The sequence below is a fragment of the Chelonoidis abingdonii genome, chromosome 22 (assembly GCF_003597395.2).
Source record: "Chelonoidis abingdonii isolate Lonesome George chromosome 22, CheloAbing_2.0, whole genome shotgun sequence".
NCBI lineage: Eukaryota > Metazoa > Chordata > Testudines > Testudinidae > Chelonoidis > Chelonoidis abingdonii.
In genome coordinates, this window is record NC_133790.1 from 33,165,297 (window position 1) to 33,187,856 (window position 22,560).

The following is a 22,560-nucleotide window of genomic DNA, read 5'->3' on the forward strand; positions in this document are numbered from 1 at the left end:
AGTGGCCTGTGATGCTTCGAGCAGTGGCTGGGGAGCCCATCTGGGCATCTCAGGAAAGGAATTTGCTTGTAGACGTTTTAGAAGCAAGGGCCGTTTGCAGGGCTGTCAGCCCTTCCTTCCTGGTGTGAAGGGGAAGGTTGTTCAGGCAGCAGCACCGTGATCTACATTTTACTTCTCTGTTGTTGCTGTAACAGCAGCCAGAAGGTGCATTCTGTGATGGCAGACCTGCCACTTACTGTTTTGCAGAAAGACAAGGTGGTTCTTACGCCTGATCCCAGGTTGTTACCAAAAATAGTTTCCAAGTTTCATGTCAATCAGACAGTTAATTTACAAGTGTTTTTTCCAAAGCTGCAGGCTAATAAAGGGCTATCTGAGTTGCATACTTTAGATGCTAGAAGGGTACAGACATATTATTTAAATAGATCTAAAGGTTTTAGGAACTCGTCTCTGTTATTTTTTCCTATTCTAAGAATCATATGAGTAGGATCATAGACTATTAAAGTTGAAAGAGACCTCAGGAGGTCATCTAGTCCAATCCCCTGCTCAAAGCAGGACCAACACCAACTAAATTATCCCAGCCAGGGCTTTGTCAAGAGGGGTCTTAAAAACTTCTAAGGATGGAGATTCCATCACCTCCTTACATAACCCATTTCAGTGCTTCACCACCCTCCTAGTGAAATAGTGTTTCCTAATATCCAACCTGGACCTCCCCCACTGCAACTTGAAACCATTGCTTCTTGTTCTTTCATTTACCATCACTGAGAGCAGCCTAGCTCCATCCTCTTTGGAACCCCCCTTCAGGTAGTTGAAGGCTGCTATCAAATCCCCCATTCCTCTTCTGTAGACTAAATAACCCCAGTTCCCTCAGCTGCTCCTCATAAGTCATGTGCCCCAGCTCCCTAATCATTTTTGTTGCCCTCTGTTGGATTCTCTCCTATAGTGGGGGGACCAAAACTGGACACAATACTCCAGCCGTGGTCTCACCAGTGCCAAATAGAGGGGGAATAATCACTTCCCTCAATTTGCTAGCAATGCTCCTACTAATACAGCCCAATATGCTGTTGGCCTTCTTTGCAACAAGGGCCCACTGTTGACTCTTATCCAGAGAGGCGGGCGGCCTGGCTCAGTGCCGCTTGGATGGTGCCTTCCGCGCAGACAGCAATCGGGCAGCCCTGACCCGTGGGGTCCTTGGCGAGCCATGCATGGCGCTCCACGTGGGGAATCTGGGAGCAGCCGCCTCCAGACCCAGAAGAGCCGGCGGGCGGGAGCGTGGCTGCTGCTGAGCCAGAGCCTCGGACGGCTTGGAGAAGAAGAAGGTACCGGCGTGGGCAACGCGGGACTGCTGCTCATCCACTGTAATCCCCAGGTCCTTTTCTGCAGAACTGCTGCTTAACCAGTCATTCTGCCGCCTGTAGCAGTGCATGGGATTCTTCCTTCCTAAGTGCAGGACTCTGCACTTGTCCATGTTGAACCTCATCAGATTTATTTTGGCCCAATCCTCCAATTTGACTAGGTCACTCTGGACCCTGTTGGTGTCACTAGGCATAAATCTAGGTAGCTCGGGAGGGTGGAAGATCATGAGTGCCGATGAAGCCCTCCTGCTCAGGCCTCAATGAACCATTGTTCCTCCATGTTAAACACTTTGTGTAACCTAGTGTAACTTAATGTACTAATAGCTGTAAAAATGTAGTGTTAGCAGTTAGTTTTCGGTTGTAATAGTCAGTTTTCTGCTGTAATACATGCTAAAGCACGCTCAAGGCCGTTTTAAGATACTGTATACGTGTCTCAGCAGCGGAGAGGGGGGAGGAAGGGGGAAGACAAAAAGATTGAGTGAGAAAAGATACTGCAGCTGGATGGGAAAGGAGGGGGGAGTGAGAGATCAGCTAGTCAACAAGAAAAAGTTTTGTAGTAAACAAATGGGATATAAAAGGAAGAAACTGCTTGTTTTAGGTGTGCAGGATTTGAGATTGCATTCTCCCTCGCACCTTATTTGAGCTCAAATAAACTTGTGTTTTGCTTCTCCACCCTGGTGTGTTCATTGGCGCTATGCACTCTGGGCCACGAACCGCTGTTGCTTAGCCTCTGGCACTTTGTGCTGGCAACAACCCTATCCCTACTCTCCAGTGTATCTACTTGTCCCTCCATTTTAGTGTCATCTGCAAACTTGCTGAGAGTGCCATTCATCCCATCATCCAGATTATTAATAAAGATGTTGAACAAAACCGTCCCCAGGACCGACCCGTGGGACACTCCGCTTGATACCGCCTGCCAACTAGACATCGAGCCATTGATCACTACCTGTTGAGCCCAACAATCTACCCAGCTTTCTATCCACCTTATAGTCCATTCATCCAGCCCATACTTCTTTAACTTGCTGGCAAGAATACTGTGGGAGACCGTAACAGAATCTTTGCTAAAGTCAAGATATATCACATTCACTGCTTTCCCCATATCCACAGAGCCAGTTATCTCATCATAGAAGGCACAGGTTGGTCAGGCATGACTTGCCCCCTGCAAGTGCTTCAAAATAGATTCCTTGAGGATCTGCTCCATGATTTTGCTGGGGATGGCAGTGAAGCTGACCTGTCTATAGTTCCCCGGGTTCTCTTTCTTCCCTTTTTTAAGTATGGGCACTATATTTGCCTTTTTCCAATCATCCGGGACCTCCCCCAATTGCCATGAGTTTTCAGAGATAATGGCCAGTGGCTCTGGAATCACATCAGCCAACTCCCTGAGCACTCTTGGATGCATTAGATCTGGACCCATGGACTTGTCTAAATAGTCCTTAACCTGTTCTTTCACCACTGAGGGCACTTTCATGGAACTTTGTGACTTGCTTTCCCCTGCCCTGAAGCACCTGAAGCACCAGAATACCAAGATGAGAGCAGCCCTCACAGTTGAGAAGTGAGTGTTGATAGCCCTGTGAAAGCTTGCAACGCCAGACAGCTACTGGTCAGTCAGGAATCAATCTGGAGTGGACAAATCTACTGTGGGGGCTGCTGTGATGCAAGTAGCCAAAGCAATCACTGAGCTGCTGCCACCAAGGGTAGTGACTCTGGGAAATGTGCAGGTCATAGTGGATGGCTTTGCTGCAATAGGATTCCCTAACTGTGGTGGGGTGATAGATGGAACCCATATCCCTATCTTGGCACCGGAGAACGAGGGCACCCAGTACATAAACCGCAAGGGATATTTTTCCATGGTGCTGCAAGCACTGGTGGATCACAAGGGACATTTCACCAACATCAACGTGGGATGGCTGGGAAGGGTTCATGACGCTCACGTCTTCAGGAACACTAATCTGTTTAAATGGCTGCAGCAAGGGGTTTAATTCCCAGAACAGAAAATAACTGTTGGGGATGTTGAAATGCTTATAGTTTATGCCTTAGGGACCCAGCCTACCCCTTAGTGCCATGGCTCATGAAGCCATACACAGGCAGCCTGGACAGTGTCAGAGCTGTTCAACTATAGGCTGAGCAAGTGCAGAATGATGATAGAATGGCATTTGGATGTTTAAAGGGACGCTGGCACACTTTACTGACTCTCTCAGACCTCAACCAAACAATATTCCCATTGTTATTGCTGCTTGCTGTGTGCTCCACAATCGCTGTGAGAGTAAAAGGAAGACCTCTATGACGGTGTGGGAGGTGAGGCAAATCACTGGCCGTTGATTACACACAGCCAGAACCAAGGCGAGTTAGAAGAGCACACCAGGAAGCGCTGCGCATCAGAGAAGCTTTGAAAACCAGTTTCATCACTGGCCAGGGTACAGTGTGACTGCTGTGTTTGTTTCTCCTTGATGAAAACCCGCCCCCTTGATTGACTCATTCCCTGTAAGCAACCTACTCTCCCCCTTCAATCAGAGCTTGCTTTCAAAGGAAATAAAGTCACTATCATTTAAAAATCATGTATTATTTATTAATTGATTATAAAAAAGGGGGAGAGAACTGACAAGGTAGCCCAGGTGGGGTTTGGGAGGAGGGAAGGAAAAGGCCACTTCAAAAGTTCAAAATAATGACAGCCTTTTGCTTGGGCTGTCCACTGGGGTGGAGTGGGCAGGTTCATGATGCCTCCCCCATCCCCTCCCCCTCCCCCACGTTCTTATACGTCTGGGTGAGGAGGCTATGGAACTTGGGGAGGGTGGTTATACAGGGGCTGCAATGGCACTCTGTGATCCTGCTGCCGTTCCTGAAGCTCCATCAGATGCCGGAGCATATCCGTTTGATCCCGCAGCAGCCCCAGAGTTGCATCCCACCACCTCTCATCTCGAGCTTCCCTCCTCTCCTCATGCTCATCCCTCCTGGCCTCACATTCACTGGCAGCTTTCTTGTACTGTAATATCGTGTCCTTCCACTCATTCAGATGAGCTCTTTCATTGCAGGTCGATTCCATGATCTCAGAGAACATTTCGTCTCACGTCCGTTTTTTTTTGCTGCCTTATCTGAGATAGCCTTCAGGATGGAGGAGGGAAGCTTGAAAAATTTGCAGCTGCAGGAGGGAAAAAAGGGAGAGAAGTATTTAAAAAGATACATTTTACAGAACAATGCTTATACTCTTTCGTGGTGAACACTATTCACATTACATAGCACATGTGATTTCAGTACAAGGTCGCATTTTGCATCTTAATATTGAGTGCCTGTGGCTTTGGTGTTAGAGATCACAGATGCAGGTCTGGGCAACAGAATTTGGCTTCCATGCAGGCATGGTAAGCTATTGTCTTTTGGTTTCTGGAACCTTCATCAAAGCAGCGCCCTCTTTTCCCACATACCAAGCAAAGCCTGTTGAGTGCTGTGGTTTTCATGTTAACATGCAGCAGCAGAAACCAAACTCCTCCCCATCCAATTCTCTAGGATGATCGTTTTACCCCTCCCCCCACCGTGTGGCTGGTATCGTGGAAGATCCCTGCTATCCAAACGCGAAAAGCTCAGCGCCAATTCCCCACCCCCACTCCCACCCCCCATGCTTGGCTAACTGCAGGGAAGATTTTTTTTTCAGCCACAGGCAAAGAGCCCAGTAGGAATGGCCACCTCTGTCCCCTTAATTAAATCCCCGTAATTCAACCAGATTACCATGAACGATATCACTTTCCTGAGGATAACACAGTGAGATAAAGAATGGAAGTTGCTTGAATGCCAACAAACACCGAGATCATATGCTGCCAGGCTTTGTCACGCAATGATACCAGATTATTTGCTACTAGAATGGCATGGTCAAGTGTCCTACCATGGAGGACGGAATAAGGCTGCACTGCCCAGAAACCTTCTGCAAAGGCTTTCAGAGTAGCTCCAGGAGAGCTTCATGGAGATGTCCCTAGAGGATTTCTGCTCCATCCCCAGACACGTTAACAGATTTTTCCAGTAGCTGTACTGGCCGAGAATGCATCCCAAGTCCTCAGGGTAAATTAATCATTAAAAAACACTTGCTTTTAAACCAGGTTTTATATTTACAAAGGTACACTCACCAGAGGTCCCTTCCATGGATTCATTGTCTGGGATACTGCCTTGGGAGGGTTGGGAGGATACTTCAGTCAGGCTGAGAAAAAGATCCTGGCTGTTGGGGAGAATGGAGTGCTGTGTGCTCTCCGCAAGCTCATTGTTGTCCTCCTCATCATCATCTTCCCTGTCCACAGAATCCTCAGGCACGGGTGAGAGTACCCCCTCCTCGGAATTGACGGTCAAGGGTGGGGTACTGGTGGCGGCCCACCTCTAGAATTGCATGCAGCTCAGTGTAAAAGCGGCATTTCTGCAGCTCTGCCCCGGACCTTCCGTTTGCTTCTTTGGTTTTCTGGTACGCTTGTCTGAGCTCTTTAACTTTCACGTGGCACTGTAGTGAGTCCCTATTGTGGCCTCTCTCCATCATGCCTGTGGAGATTTTTTCAAATGTTTTGGCATTTCATCTTTTCGAACATAGTTCTGCTAGCACAGAATCCTCTCCCCATACAGTGATCAGATCCAGTACCTCCCGTAGGGTCTATGCTGGTGCTCTTTTTTGATTCTCGGACTGCATGGTTACCTGTGCTGATGAGCTCTGTGCGGTCACCTGTGCTCTCCACACTGGGCAAACAGAAAATTAAATTGAAAAGTTTGCAGGGCTTTTCCCATCAATCTGGCCAGTGCATCCGAGTTCAGATTGCTGTCCAGAGCGGTCACAATGGTAAACTGGGATAGCTCCCAGAGGCCAATACCATCAAATTGCGTCCACACTAACCCTAATTCGAAATGGCAATATCGATTTTGGCGCTACTCCCCTCGTTGGGGAGGAGTACAGAAATCAATTTTAAGAGCCCTTTATGTCAAAGTAAATGGCTCTGTTGTGTGGACGGGTGCAGGGTTAATTCGATTTAATGCTGCTAAATTTGACCTAAACTCGTAGTGTAGACCAAGGCCACAGGAGTCAGACCTTGATCACATGGTCCTTTTGGACTTAACATATGAACCTTATCCTCCTTTATCCTCATCTTGTGGAAAATCTTTGTGGTTTTCTTACCTTAAAGATCTGTTCGTTTTTGGTTCTGGCTTCCCAAACAACTTCTTCCTGCCTTTATTAATGCTTACGTATTAGTTGTATTTTGCCATAATGTCTAGAGCCCCAGCTCAGATTCAGGCCCCATTGGCTAGGCACTGACAAACATATCATAGAATATCAGGGTTGGAAGGACCTCAGGAGGTATTTAGTCCAACCCCTGCTCAAAGCAGGACCAACCCCCACTAAACCATCCCAGCCAGGGCTTTGTCAAGCTGGGCCTTAAAAACCTCTAAGGGAAGGAGATTCTACCACCTCCTACTAACCCGTTCCGTGCTTCATCACCCTCCTAGTTGAAAAAGTTTTTCCTAATATCCAACCTAAACCTCCCCCACTGCAACTTGAGACCATTACTCCTTGTTCTGTCATCTGCTACCACTGAGAACATCTAGACATCCTCTTTGGAACCCCCTTTCAGGTAGTTGAAAAGAAGCTATCAATCCCCCCTTCTTCTTCTCTTTGCAGACTAAACATCGAGTTCCCTCAGCCTCTCCTCATAAGTCATGTGCTCCAGCCCCCTAATCATTTTTGTTGCCCTCCGCTGGACTCTTTCCAATTTTTCCACATCCTTCTTGTAGTGTGGGGCCCAAAACTGGACACAGTACTCCAGATGAGGCTGCACCAATGTCAAATAGAGGGGAATAATCACCTCCCTCGATCTGCTGACAATAACCCTATTTATACAGCCTAAAATGCCGTTAGCCTTCTTGGCAACCAGGGCACACTATTGACTCATATCCAGCTTCTTGTCCACTGTAACCCCTAGGTCCTTTTCTGCAGAACTGCTTCCTAACCATTCAGTCCCTAGTCTGTAACAGTGAATGGGATTCTTCCGTCCTAAGTGCAGGACTCCGCACTTGTCCTTGTTGAACCTTATCAGGTTTCTTTTGGCCCAGTCCTCTAGGTCCCTCTATATTCTATCCCTACCCTCCAGCGTATCTACCACTCCAACAAATTTAGTGTCATCTGCAAACTTGCTGAGGGTACAGTCCACGCCATCCTCTAGATCATTAATGAAGATATTGAACAAAACCGGCCCCAGAACCGACCCTTGGGGCACTCCGCTTGAAACCAGCTGCCAACTAGACATGGAGCTATTGATCTCTACCTGTTGAGCCCAACGATCTAGCCAGCTTTCTATCCACCTTATAGTCCATTCATCCCGCCCATACTTCTTTAACTTGCCAGCAAGAATATTGTGGGAGACCGTATCAAAAGCTTTGCTACAACAAAGAGCCCTGTCTTCAAAAGCTCACAGTCTAAATGCACATGTTAGACAATGGGTGGGTGAGGAAATGGAGGCAGGGAGAGATTAAATGATTTGCCCAAGTCACAAAGCAAGTCCTGGGCAGAGCTGGGAAGAGGTGTCTATTCCTTGATCATCTTTACTGACCACTTGCTCAGTCCAAGTGTGTGGTGGGGCTTTTGGCCTTGTAGCAGGGTGGTCACCTGCTCCAGCCCTGACAGGGTTAAAACAGCCCTGGGAGAGGGCTGGAGGGCTGAGAGAACAGCCTGGGCTGAGTAGGAAGCAGGCTCAGCTGGGCCATGCCCCAATTAGGGCCCAGCTGGCCCTATAAAGGCTTGAGCCAGGAGCTCAAGCAAACAGTCTCTCTCTGGCTTTAGAGGGAGCTGGGGTGGGCTGGGCTGGGCTGGGCTGGGCTGCGCTGCGCTGCGCTGCAGGGAGCTAGAGCCAGGGTACCTGAGAGAAGCAGGGCTGGAGAAAGGCTGGGGAGCTCCAGCCTGGAAAGCCCCAGGCTGCGGCCTAGCATAAGGCCAACAGGTACTGGGGGTTGCAGAGAGCAGCCCAGGAGTAGGCAAAGGTAGTAGGTCCACACCCAACCTTGCCAGTGATGAGTAGGCTGATACTGCAGTCTGCCCCAGGGTGCGGGGGCTAGACAATGACTGGCAGTAATCTGATACTGAGGTGAGGTGGGGATAGTGGGTGGGGGTTCCCTGGGGAGGGGAGACCCTAGGACTGAGGGGTTACAGCCAGGGGGCAGTGTCTCAGATAACAGGGCACTGGGTCTGGGAAGGACATGGAGGGGGCAAGCGGTAGCAGGACACCAGCCTGCAGAGGGTGCTCCAATGGCTGGAAAATGAGCTAATTGCCATGGACGACCAGCAGGAGGTGCTGCAGGGGTGAGTCCACGCCCTTAATAGCCCTCTTTCAGATCCCTGACAGCAAGTCTCTGTCCTTGACAGTTGAAGAACCCATCTATGACATATTTTGTTTGAGCTCCTCAGTTATTTCTTTCCTCTCCCTATAGCTCTGTGTAAATCCATTGAAGCTGGTGAACTAAGGCCTGGTCTACACTATGCGTTTAAACCGAATTTAGCAGCGTTAAACCAATTTAACCCTGCACCCGTCCACACAACGAGGCCCTTTATGTCGACATAAAGGGCTCTTTAAACCAGTTTCTGTACTCCTCCCCGACGAGAGAAGTAGCGCTGAAATCGGTATTACCATATCGGATTAGGGATAGTGTGGCCGCAAATTGACAGTATTGGCCTCCGGGCTGTATCCCACGGTGCACCATTGTGACTGCTCTGGACAGCAATCTGAACTCCGATGCAGTGGTCAGGTAGACAGGAAAAGCCCTGTGAACTTTTGAATTTCATTTCCTGTTTGCCCAGCGTGGAGCTCTGATCAGCACGGGTGGCAATGCAGTCCCAAATCTAAAAAGAGCTCCAGCATGGACCGTACGGGAGATACTGGATCTGAATGCTGTATGGGGAGAGAAATCTATTCTATCACAGCACCGTTACAGAAGACGAAATGACAAAGCATTTGAAAAAATCTCCAGGCTATGATAGACAGAGGCCACAGCACAGTACTATGTGACAAGCGTAACGGAAAGCCAAAGAATCAAATGGACGCTTATGGAGGCAGGGAAGGAGGGGGTACTGTAGCTATCCCACAGTCCCCGCAGTCTCCGAAAAGCATTTGCATTCTTGGCTGAGCTCCCAATGCCTGTAGAGTCAAACAAATTGTCCGGGGTGGTTCAGGGTATAGCTCATCAATTTACGCACCCCTGCTGAAAGAAAAGGGAAAAAAAATCATTTCTTAACTTTTTCAATGTTCACCGTATGTCTACTGTAAGCTGCTGGTAGACGTGGTGCTATGACACTGAACAGCAGCATCCTCTGCCCTCCCTCCCCAGTGGTAGATGGTACAGTACAAATGACTGATAACCATCCTCATCATCCTGTGAGTGCTCCTGGCTGTGCCTCAGTGAGATCGGCTGGGGGCACCTGGGTAAAAATAGGAATACTCCCAGTCATTCCTGGCAGAATGGTACAGAACAGCTGGTAACGTCTTCTCATAGCAACTGGGGACTGAGCTCCATCAGCCCCCCACCCACCCTTTTCATGTGGTGTTAAGAGAGTTCAGGATGAGCTCTACCCTTTATATCTGGTGAAGATTTCAGAGAGTGTATTCTGCATTAGGCCAACGCCTGACCCCATCCCAGACTGCCGAGCTGTGTGGGACTGCTTTGTGACAAAATGACTCCCTTAGCTGGGTTTGTACATTGATAGAAAGGCGTACATGGGTTTCGAAACTGAGTGAATTGAGAGAGCTTGGGACAGTATTTTGTGCTGTTGGCTGTAGTCTCCTTGTGGTAGCCAAGCACAGTTCCAAACCCCTCCTCTTTCCCTGTGTGCAATGTCAGAGCTTGATTTCTTTATTCCCTTAAGATCTGTATCAGGTTACTGAGTGACTCACTTTGTTGCTAATGGTCTGCACTAGCACTGGGGCTCCCCTTACTAGCAGCTTGATGATCACTAAGAGCTGAAATCCTAAGAGCTTTGCAATATTACTGAGCTGAGAGCACTGAGAGACTTGTGCTAAACTCGTTGGGAGCTGAGCTATACTGCGATACAGAGTGGTTTAGGAGTTGGGAGCAGTTTGACTTCGGGGACGGTGGAGCGGATCACTGGGACAGTCTGGGTGAGCGGAGCAGCTGCAGGTGGAGTAGCTGTGGACAGGTGGAGCAAGAGCCCACAGGCAAGGCAGAGCGGCAGCAGTTTGCGGGGACTAAAGAGCTACTGGGACAGGTGATGGAAGCAGAGCGCTGGGGAGCTGGAGCGTTTGTGAGGCACGGCTGGCAGAGCAGAGTGGCAGTGGCTAGCCGTAAAAGCAGGCGTTCGTGTGAGAAGGCGGAAGCGAACCACGGAGAGGCAAAGGCGTTGGCCCGACACGTAAGGTGGACCTTTTCTACCCATGGCTGGTGGGCAGGGGGCATCGTGCAGATGACTCTTTGAACTTTGGGGCTGCACTGACCAGGACGGATTTTGGATTGTGGACTTTTTGGGACTGTGGGGTATTTTGTGGTCGGTTGCTGGACTCAAGAGCCCAGGGAAAGGCAACGCTCCATTTCCTTGGTGTGGTCTTTGGCTCACGGTTTGGTCTGGACTCTAGTTGGGGTGTTTTCCACATTGTGAGGGCTTGTTGTTTTATCTATTTGTAATTTTATAACTTTTTCTGGCTACACCGAGATCTGTGCTTTGCGAGAGGGGAAATTGCCTCTTTGAAGGCACCTAGGCACGTGTGTGTGTGTAAGATTTTCCCAGTCCGTGGTGGAGGGCTCAGCTGGTTTGCTCTTTGTGATTTGAAACAAGAACCCCTTGGATACTGAACGCCGCCTTGTTGATGCCATTCAGAGGGCAGAAGGGTTACATGTGTAAAGAAGATATTCTGGTACCTGCCTGGACTATTATTAGCAGCGGGGAGCTGGGCTTCTCTCCCCGCACATTTATGTCCTGCCTGCGACTATACAGCAGCTGGGGCTTCCTCCCCTCATTTTATCTCACTAAAAAGTCAGTTGTTTATTCTGCATTCTTTATTACTTCTCACACAAATGGGGGACATGCCATGCTAGCCCAGAGAGCGGTTGGTGGAGCAGGAGGGAAGCAACGGGTGGGTCTTGGTTGCAGGCCCCCCGGTAGATGGCATGCCGCTCTCAATTTCTGCGGGTCTGACATGGGCGGCTGTGCTCTTGGTACCTGCGTTTCTCTAGTACACTTGCCCCATATTCTAGGCAGGGGACTGACTCTATTTTAGATAAACGTAAAGGATGGAATGAACCTTGGGGAGTTATTTCCCATTTGTTGTTTGTGCCCCGGCAAACCTACGCGAAGGCCAGCCAGACGGACCCATGACACAGCAGACGCGTACAGTAACGACTAATAACCATCATCTCATCGCCAAATTACGATGACACGCAGACGGTACCAGAGACGACTAATAACATCATCTCATCGCAATTACAATGCAGTGCAGACCAGTACAGAACGACTGATAACCATATCTCATCGCCAATTTACAATGTCATGGCAGGTGGTACAATAGGAGATGGTAACTGTCTCTTGTACTTTGCACAAGGCAGAATGAATGCTTGCTGATTACCACTGCAGCTCCGCATCTGTCAGCAGATGCAGTACACATACGGGCAGTGACAAAAGGCAAAAACAGGCTCCAGTTGCGCATGCTATGGGTCTGCCAGGGCATCCATGGGAAAAAGGGCCGAAATGATTGTCTGTGTTTGTTCAGCAACGGAAGGATATGAAGTGAATGACATTTACCCAGAATCACCCGTGACTCTGTTTTGATCACATTTGAACTGGGATTTCAACCAGAATTCAATAGGGAGTGGGGGTACTGCGATGAATATGGATAGCGTCATGGATGCTTACCCACAGTGTCTACGACTCCAGAATCGACGCTAGCGCCTCGGTTACATGGACGCACCACCAAATTTTATTGCTTACTATGCTGTTAACCCTGTCTCCCCGCTCTCCTGAGCCTCAGCGTGCCGCATCCATGGTAGTGGCCCTGGAGTGCTGCAGCGGCCCTGGGCTCCGGTGGGCATGAGCTCGACTCACCTTAGGCTGCAGCTCACTAGCCCCGCCCCTTACCCGGCTCTGAGCAGGTAGCAGCTCAGGCTAGCTGCTGAGCGACACCGCCTGCGCGCTGTTCCGGTGCTCTGGACGTGGCTACACTGAGGTTGCCAGGGAGGCGAAGGCAGAGAGGCGGTATGGCAGCCTCTGACATTCTCTGGGGTGGTCCTGCAGGGCCTTATGCCCACTTGCTCCCCTCCCCAGGGCAGCCTGCGTGTGAGGTGATGTGCACTCTGCCCTGTCCCGACTGCTGCCCCTTTCCTGGGTCCAGGGATCCTTACCCTTCCCCCCCTGGCCCTATCATATTGCTTTCCCCCCCCCGGGCCTCCCTGCGGGCCCTGTTTGTGTGTTGGACAGTTCACATCAAACCTTACAACTTGCCCCCCCCTTTCCTCTCCCTGGGCTTAGTTCATAGTCCAGAAAATCCCTTCAAACTGTCACCCCTTTTCCCCTCCCTTCCTTTTGGGGGGATGATGAACCAGAGGGTGGGTGGTGGACAGGTAGTGGCGGTAGGCTTATACTGGTGGGCGCGGGGGGGAGGAGGCACACGGCGAGTTGGTGGCTAGAGGGAGGCATCCATTTTCAGTATTTTAATTTATGGTACTGCTGTGTGCAGTAATATAGTGACCCCTGGGGGGTTGAAGAGGGGTGTAATATAGTGGGGCTGAGCAGGGAAAGGGCGGGTCCTATTTTACTGCTGTGATCTGGTTACCCTATGCGTGCCATTTCTTTCCCCCTCTACAGGCTTCCACACACTGTCAGTGCCTTGCTAGTGTGCCATGCGCCGTGAGATATCTCTTCTCTTTGTGTGTGACTGTGAGTGTTTCTCTTGTGTGTGAATTTATTCAACAAAATCTTGAGCTTCATAATGGCTACCATGAGTGACAAGAAAAAGAGAAAACTAGAATCAGAGCACAGAGTTTTCAACACTGAATGGATGAATAAATACTTATGTACTGTTTCCAAAGACAAAATACTGTGCCTCGTGTGTCGCGAAACGTTAGTTGTTCCGAAAGAATACAACCTTCGGCAGCACTTTGAAACTAAACATCCCAATCTCGCCAAATTGAACCCAAATGAAAAAATAATTAAAGCAGCCCGTTTAATGAAAAACCTTAGTGGAGAACAGCAAATTTTCAAGAAAATGAACATTGAGAACGATATGGTTACTAAAGTAAGCTTTCAAATTTCTAAGGAAATTGCTGCTGCTGGGAAATGCTTCACAGAAGGCGAGTTTTTAAAAAACTGTATGTTGATTGCTGTATCTGAGTTATGTCCAGAAAAGAGGGGAATATTTGAGAATGTCAGTCTATCACGCATGACTGTACAGAGAATAGCTGACATTTCTACCAATCTGAGTGATCAGTTAAAGCAGAGAGTCAGTGAATTCTGCTTTTACTCCCTAGCTATGGATGAAAGCATCGATTTAAAAGACACCACCCAACTTCTTATTTTTATTAGCGGTGTTGATAAAAACTTTGAAATTACTGAAGAACTTGTTGGCATTTGCTCCATGACGGGTCGCACAACCGGAAAAGAAATCTCCAGTGAAGTGATAAAGTGCATGAATGATAAATTGGGATTAGATTTCACAAACTTGGTGGCCGTTTGTACTGATAGTGCTCCAGCTATGTGTGGGAAAAATGTTGGAGCAGTTACTCTTCTTGAAGAATTTATCGGGAGACAAATAACCAAACATCACTGCATTATACATCAGCAAGTTTTGTGTAGCAAAGTCTTAAAATTTAAGCATGTAATGTCAGTGGTAGTTTCCTTTGTAAACTACATCCGTTCTAGAGGACTAAAACATAGGACATTTCGAGCCTTTCTTGAAGGGGAAGATGCCAAGTGCAGCGACTTAATCTACCATACGGAAGTGAGGTGGTCGAGTCAAGGAAGAGTGCTCTAGCGTTTCGTTGCTTTGAAAGAGGAGGTAGCAAAATTCCTAGAAAATGGGGCAATAAAATTCCCAGAGCTTGAAAATGAGTCCTGGAATCAAGATCTTTTTCTTTTGTGATATTACAGCACACTTGAATGATTTCAACATTCAACTTCAGGGAAAAAATCAATGTATATGTCAAATGTGTGCAGCAGTGAAAACTTTCAAAATGAAACTGAAACTTTTCAGAAGTCGGCTGTCAAAAGGTGAAATGTGTCCCTTTCCCATTTGTGCACAGCATATCCCTCAGCACAAACACGCCGAGTTAGGAGAAAAATTCGCAAAGCACATCAATCTTTTGATTGAAGAATTTGACAGAAGATTTACTTTGTCTAAAGATGATGACATCCAGTTGAAGCTGATTGAAGATCCCTTTTCTGTGGATCCAGAGGAAGTGCCACTAGATTTGCAGTTGGAGATTATTGAACTTCAATGTTCGGCAGTTTACCAAAATAAGCACAGAGAAAGCAGCCTGCGGGATTTCTACAAAAGTCTGGACAATGAAAAATACAAGAATCTTATCGAAATTGCACTGAAAATGTTCAGCATTTTTGGAAGCACTTACATACGTGAACAAACATTTTCCATCATGAACATGAATAAAAACAAGCAACGTCCTTCTCTGACAACCATTTGGAAGACATTATGAAAATATCCACTTCAAATATGACCGCTGAATATGACAAGCTTGTTGCCGAAAAGAGATGTAATAGCTCTCATTAAATTTGCAAGGTAATTATGAAAAGTACAAATGTTTTCTTTCAACGGAACAGGTGTTTTTCATTTTTCCATGACTCATAAAATAAATTAAAATAATTTAAAAAATTGCTTTATTAAGAATTTTTCAATTAAAGTATCACTTCCTCCCCCCCGCCCCAAAACCCTTCCTTTTCGGCCCACAGCTGTTTCAGCGAGGCGGTGCTGGGGAAGGAGGGTTTGTTTCCATGGTGTGGGCGGCGCTGGGTTGGGGGATGTGTTTTGGGGGGTGCAGCAGGGTGGTTACCCCGCTCCTGCCCTGAAGGACTTAAAACAGCCCTGGGGGAGGGCTGTGGCAGGGGAAAAGCTGAGCTGATTGGGGAAGCCACCCCAGCTGGCCTGTATAAAAAAGCTGTGGGCCAGAGGAAGTCTCTCTCTGCTTGGGACCTGAGCAGGGTACAGGGGAGTGGAGCAGGGCTGGGGGAAGGCTAGAGGAGCTGGGGAGCTCCAGCCTGGGTTAAAACCCCCAAGCTGTGGACTTAGCTAAGGGCCTAAGACCAGTATCAGGGCTGCAGAGGGGCAGCCCAGCTATAGAGGGAGGCAGCAGGTCCAAACCCAACCTTGCCTGTGATGGGTGGCTGATATATTGCAGTCTGCCCCAGGGTGTGGGGGCTAGCTGGTGACTGGCAGTAGCTTATACTGAGGTGAGGTGGGGATTAGAGGATTGAGGGTTCCCCAGAGAGGGGAGACCCAGAGCCAGAGTGTGGGGGTATTGCCAGCGTGCAGCACCCCAGATCAAAGGGCACTGAAGTCCAGGAGGGACACAGAGCCAGCGGCAGTGGGACACCGGTCTGCAGAGGGCACTCCAACGGCTGGATGAGCTAATTCCCAAGAAGACCAGCAGGTAGTGCCGCCTGGGTGAGTCCTGCTTGCTTACAGAGGGGCTGAGTGGTGCTGGGCGGGAGGTTTGGAGGGGCTGCGTGGTGCTGAGGGAGGGGGTGTTTCAGTAGGGCTGGAGGGGTTTGGCCCTCAGCTGTTTTCTTTGGAGTAATATGGCCCTCACCGCTTTATGAGTTGTGCAGGCCTGTTTTAGACTTGCTGCCAGAGCCCAACAGTTCACCCTTGAGCAGTTATGGTCCTACTGACTCTGAATTTCGGACCCATCTGTTGGAAAAGAGGCATTTCTTTTAGAACTTAAATGATCTGGGAACAGACTTAAACTAAACCCAGGACTAGAACTCAGGCTATTTTGAATCTTTTTTCCCTTTTAATTTTATTAATAATCAAACCCATTCGGAGCTTTTATCAGGTCCTTGCCCCCAGTTTTCCGTTGCAGACCTGCTGCGCTGAGCTCCTCTCCCCGTGCTTCCCGGAGCACACAGCGAACAGCTGGTCCAGCGGGGGGGCTGCGGGGAGAGGTCACACGACCACAGCAGGCGCACGAGGTTCCCGTGCTCAGCCTGCGCTCTGCAGCGCAGAACAGCGCAAGTAACCAGGGTAAGGTGCCTGCCAGCCTCCTTTCAGAACAGCTAGTTTTGGGACACCCCCTGTCCAAAATCCCGAGACTGAAGCATTCAGGGGCAGAAAGACCCCCAAACACAATGGGAACTGCTGCATTATAGCCGCTCAGGCCAGCAGACTAGTTCCAGGTCAGAAGACCCTAGACCTCAGTCAGAGCTCCAGGCAGCCCAGGATTTTCAGGGAAGATCCCATTATCGGGTGTAACTTTTGCCCCCTGCTCGTTTTGTTTACGAGCAAGAGAGGCAGATTTCCGTCCCTCTCTGGGTCCTAAAGAGCACCGGTCTCCTCAGGGCTGGTGTTTGCAGTGCACATGCTTTGTTACACACTTAGCACGTCTTCTGCCTTTGTTCCAGCAGAGGTGATGAAATGTTGTATGGCTGCTTCTCTGAACCTTTCTTATTGGCACTAGTGGCTGGGGTGCTCTTGTCCAGCCCTGTGGGGAAACCTGCAGCAGGAGAATAGTAAAGCTCTAGAGCTTGAATCGCTCCAAGCGTCTATGGCACCATAACATCTGGAGCAGGAATTTTCTGGCCCACAGAAAGGGAAGGGGACCTGGCTTCCTTACAAGGAGAGTGTTCCCATATCCTGTGAGTTTGGGGAAGCTCTGGAGAATCCATGCAGCAGGCCAGCCCTTATCCGAGCCCTCCCTTTATGGGCAGTTGTGTTGTTACAGGCTGCAGAAGCAGACAAGGAACCTATGCAGCAGCTCCTAATGGGCAGACAGAATAGAGCAGAATACAATGGTGATAACTGCTATAGAAAAATCTTAATGGAATTAGTGCTGACACTTATGAATCCACTCTTTCCTCCTGGCCATTTCCCTCCCTTGATCACCACAACCACGCAATGTTTGCATACCCTGGAGAAGGGCAGACATTACCTCAAAGAAGAGTGAATCACTTAAACAATTAAAATGCACCAATACTCATCACTTGCCGAATACTGGCCTGGCCTGACTGTTAGGACTGTTTGCAGTTCCGTGCCTCTAGTACTCAGAACATGTCATCAGCTGTGTCTGCATAATCTGCTGCTGCTTTATTTAGGGGTCTAGATGTGAGGGCAGTAAAAAGAACCTTCTGTGTCCATCAGGCCTGCCAGAATTGCCAGCAGCTGATGAGCTCTGAGGCCAGTGGAAGGAATGGCTATTGTTCAGGAGGGCAAGGGAGGGTGTGCATCTGAGTAGAGATTAGGTTTAATGCTTCCTAAGAGATCCACAGTCAGTGGGGCTGAACTTCAGGTTTATTGGGTTAACAACTATAAATAGTGAGCCAAATGCTGCAGTCAGTTACACCTGATCTAGAGGTGCTCCCTGGACTTCAGTAACTGGAGTTCTATCCCATAACTGAGGCCAGGATTCAGCCTACTGTTCCCTTAGCATGTGCATATAGTGCTATTGGTGGCCATGAATGATCCAGCCATTTTTGCTTATTCCTGATGCTATTTCCAGGTGTCTGTCCTAGCCCGTTCAGAGCTGGGGGAGGGCATCCTTGGGATGCAGCAGTTTCCTAGCTCCGGGACATGGAAATGGTTTGAGTAGCTCTTTCCCCCTCCCCAGCTCCACATCCCTCATACCCAGCACCAAGAGCTTCTCTAGCAGTTCACAGGCATTCAGCAGGCTGGACTCTCCCCTCACACTTGTGTAAATCAGGAGTAGCTCCTGTGAAGTTACACCGGTGTGAAACTGACTCGCTTGTCACGGCTGTCTGACCCTGCATTGTTCTGCTGTTGTTTGCCCAGGAGAAGGGGCTGAAAGCCCCAGTCCGGCTGGTTAAGATGTCCAACATACTATCTGTACGAGGACAGGAGACTGCCCCTTAGGGCGGATGACCAGGAGAGTGCAAAAAGAAGCAGGAAAGAAAAGCAGTTGCACCTCCTTGCAGCTTTAGCTCTCTGGGTTTCTCTTCATTTTCCACTCAGCCAAAGTCCTTTCTCTTTCTGCTGACTTAGCTCCTGAACCCAAGCAGAGGATCTTGTTGCGACACTTCTCTGGTTTAATCAGTGACCTCAAAGGAATTGGCTCAGCACTGCAGTCGCCAGGCTCTGCAGATCAGTGTGTGGTCTCCCTGCCAGGGCTTTGATCACATCTCCCCACTGCCTTCGCTCCTACTGCGGATATGGAGCCCAGGATGTTGCAGCTCCTTTTCGTCCTCTATGTCTTGGCCCTCCCAGTCCAGCTCTGTGGTGAGTACAGAAGCTTTCTACATGCATTCTTCCTGTACCATGAGAGACTTTTAAAGGCTCCTCACTTCCGCTCAATGCATGCATCAATTAATACATGCAGACCCCCACCAGGGTAGATGGAAGCTCCCCTTGTCTTCCCATTAAAAATAAACCATTGCTGAGTGGTGCTGCAGTAGGGAGTGCTCTTCCCTGTAAGTCAGTATTGAAGCAAATGCTAGGAAGTCCTTGGGCTGCTGAACATATGTCATAAGACATAACAGAGCTCCTGACTGTTTGTGAGCATTGAAGAGTCCAGATGGTTTTGTTGAGATCAAGGGTGTTAGCCCTGATATCCTCCTGACCAAATCCCCTTGTAGTTTTATACCAGACTTCATCACTTCCTGCTTTAAACTGTTATGTTTTGCTGTATACTAGGAAACAGATGCTGTCTTCCTCTCCAGAGGTGGCCGTTTTTCACCAGTGGGTGGCATGATTTGCATCTTCTGGGATTGTTGATGATGGAAAGCATTGTATAAATGCTAGGCATTTTTCTCTTGGCTAAGAATGAGCTTGAACTTCCCGACAGAGCCCTGGTCTGCCCGTGAGCAGCCCCAGGTTCCTGCATGTCTGCAGTCACTTGAGGAGTATTGCATATACTTGTTTCAGCTTCTCTCTTCCAAGCAGTTTCTCTTTGGTGCTTGTGTCTGGCTCACTTGGTTTTTATTTCCTCTCCATTTCCTGGAGTGATGACGGTTTTCCTCTGAGCTGCAGGAGGTGAAAGGCCCTCAGATACCATGGCAATGAGCACCGTGTACAGCCCTGGATAAAAGGTGCAGACGATAAGCTCAGGGCATGGCTACACGTGCAGACCTAGAGTGCTTTGAGTTAAACCAGCCTTTGTTGAGCGCAATAGGGAAAGCCCTGCAGTCTGTCCGCACTGGCGTGGCCATGTTTGCAGCACTTGCAGCGGCATTGGGAGTGGTGCATTATGGGCAACTATCCCGGCATGTAAGTGGCTGCAATGTACTCTTCAAATGGGGTGGGGTGTTTGGGGTGTGACAGGGAGTGCGTTGTGTGTATGTGGTTTTTTGGGGCTGAGACAAGACAGCATGCTGACATGCTAAGTTCAGACAGCTGCAGACCTCCCCGCAGCATTCCACAGTAATGGCTTGCATGCCAGCTGTCAGAAATGGAGCTTTGAAAGGGCATTTCTGCATTCCTACAGGAGTTCAAAACAGTGACAAGAGTAGCCACTTGACTTAAGGGATTATGGGACGTTTCTGGAGACTGATCAGAGTTCAGTAACACAACACCTTCTTCACACTGACGCCTGGGCGTTGTCACCAAGGCGCAGCAAACGTTATTCCACTTGCCGAGGTGGAGAACCAGCAGCGCCATAGCTGCGGAGTCAGAGGGCTCTACATGCCTTACCAGTGTGGTCAGGGAGTGAACTAGTGCACCCAGGGCTCCGTTATTGCGCTGTAACTGGCAAGTGTAGCCAAGCCCTTAGTGTTGCATTCCTTTTCTCACTGGAGTGCAGGGCATTTTATAGCTAATGCTAGGCCACATGTGGGAGCAAGCTGTGCCCTTGGTGTGAGCAAACGGCTTCTGTTGAATTGGGAGAGACCAGTGCACTGAATCATAGAATATCAGGGTTGGAAGAGACCTCAGGAGGTATCTCGTCCAACCCCCTGCTCAAAGCAGGACCAACCCCAACTAAATCATCCCAGCCAGGGCTTTGTCAAGCCTGACCTTAAAAACCTCTAAGGAAGATTTATGTCCCTCTCCTCCTTCTCCACACTTTATGTTTTTTAAAGTTAATGTCATCCTCTGAGGTCCCTGGAGCCTATCTGTGCCCAGAGCAGACGCAGCGGGGGGTAGGAGGGGGGCAATGGATGTCTCCCCCTTCCCAATGCCTAAATCCTGACCTGGAGGGACCTCCTTCCTCTAGTGGAATGTGGGATGAAAGCCTGGCCCCACTGAAGTCATTGTGGGTTTTATTACTGAACAGGGGCCAGAGTTTCACCTTTGGTCTCCATGTCTTCTTGACCCTTGCCCTCTCAGCTGAGAGTGCCAGCCAGGGTGCCTAGTAGTGCCAGTTATGATGCCCCCTGGGGGTGAGGACACCTGTCCCCTACAGAGTTGTCCAAGACTCCCAATATATTTCATGCAGACCACCAGCCAGATGGGACCAACTTTGTCATTGCTTGCTTAGGACCAGATTCCAATGGGTGGCTTAGAGTCAGAAGGCTCCATATCTCCTTCCCGGTCCCCTTAGTCATACAGTCCTCTAGATTAGTAACATGCTAGTTTCATACCCGTGAGGCCATGTAGCAGGCACATTCCTTGGGTGCATTCAGCTCTTCAGTTGTTCTTTTAATTGTACATGGGCCATGACTGACGGCTTCTCTCCCTGCTGTCCCATGGTCAGAGTCTCTCTTAGAGGAACCCTGCTTCCTGCTTTCCAAGGCTCAAATCAGGCTTCTAAAATAAGACTCCTCTCTCTCCAGTAGCTGTGTGTTCCAGGAAAGACCTGTCCATGTGCAGCCAGAGCTGCTGCTGCCTCCCTTTATTAGGGAACATATCTTCTTGTTCTCCCCCAAAATACCTTCCCACCCTGCTGAAACCAAAGCAACTGACCTTCCCAACCCAGACCAGAGTGGGGGCAACCAGTCTGGATCCAGTTGCCCTGTCGGTAAGCCACTGTTTCCTTCCCTCTCATGTGAACAGCCTCCAGCACCTGCAGGAGATGGGCTGTTAGTGAGGCTGGCTTACTAAATAAGATTTAACAAACTGCATAAAGCACCAGGCATCTGTGCTCCGTCCCTTCCAGGCCATCCATGAGTTTGGCCTCAAATTGAAGGTAAGGGCACAATTCTGAATTTGAAAAGTTTGAACCCAGAATATTGGATTCCAGCCTAAGGACTCTGCTCTTAATATTTTTACATAAAAAACCCAACCCTTAGTGAATTAGAGTTAGCAGGGACTGAACCAGCACCCTCCGGAGCTAGAGGCATGACTGTCTCTTGCCTGGGCTAAACCAGATCTCTAAGCAAGAATGCTGTCACGGAGTATGTCTACGCTACGGGATTATTCCGATTTTACATAAACAGGTTTTGTAAAACAGGTTGTATAAAGTCGAGTGCACGCAGCTGCACAAAGCACAATAATTCGGCGGTGTGCATCCATGTACGGAGGCTAGCGTCGATTTCTGGAGCGTTGCACTGTGGGTAGCTATCCCATAGTTCTCGCAGTCTCCCCCGCCCACTGGAATTCTGGGTTGAGATCCCAATGCATGATGGTGCAAAAACAGTGTTGTGGGTGATTCTGGGTAAATGTTGTCACTCATTCCTTCCTCCGTGAAAGCAACGGCAGACAATCATTTTGCGCCTTTTTCCCTGGATTGCCCTGGAAGACGCCATAGCACGGCAACCATGGAGCCTGTTCAGCTTTTTTTACTGTCACCGTATGTCTACTGGATGTTGCTGACAGACGCAGTACTGCAGCGTTACACAGCAGCATTCATTTGCCTTTGCAAGATAGCAGAGATGATTATCAGTCATTCTGTACCATCTGCTGCTGTCATGGGTGCCCCTGGCTGAGGTCGGCCGGGGGCGCAAAGACAAAAATGGGAATGACTCCCCGAGTCAATCACTCCTTTATGGTATCTAGAAATAGTCAGTCCTGTCTAGAATATGGGGCAAGTGTACTAGAGAACCAGAGAGTACCTCCACTCCATGTCAGATCCCGCAGAAATGATGAGCTACATGCCATTCTAGGTGGTGCCCCTGCAACAACCCCACCCATTGCTCCCCTGCTCCCTC

General features: G+C 49.0%; 1 protein-coding gene across 1 annotated transcript in view; it reads left to right on the forward strand.

Annotated features, from left to right (window-relative positions):
• The first annotated feature begins 13,904 nt into the window (after nt 1-13,904).
• The window catches only part of TCN2 (transcobalamin 2), a 31,465-nt gene continuing 22,809 nt past the window's right edge, over nt 13,905-22,560 (forward strand). The window contains exons 1-2 of the mRNA XM_075060035.1: nt 13,905-15,091; nt 18,524-18,757. Of these exons, the coding sequence (XP_074916136.1) occupies nt 18,691-18,757 (67 nt within the window). The 5' untranslated portion in view covers nt 13,905-15,091; nt 18,524-18,690. The remainder of the gene's footprint in view (nt 15,092-18,523; nt 18,758-22,560) is intronic.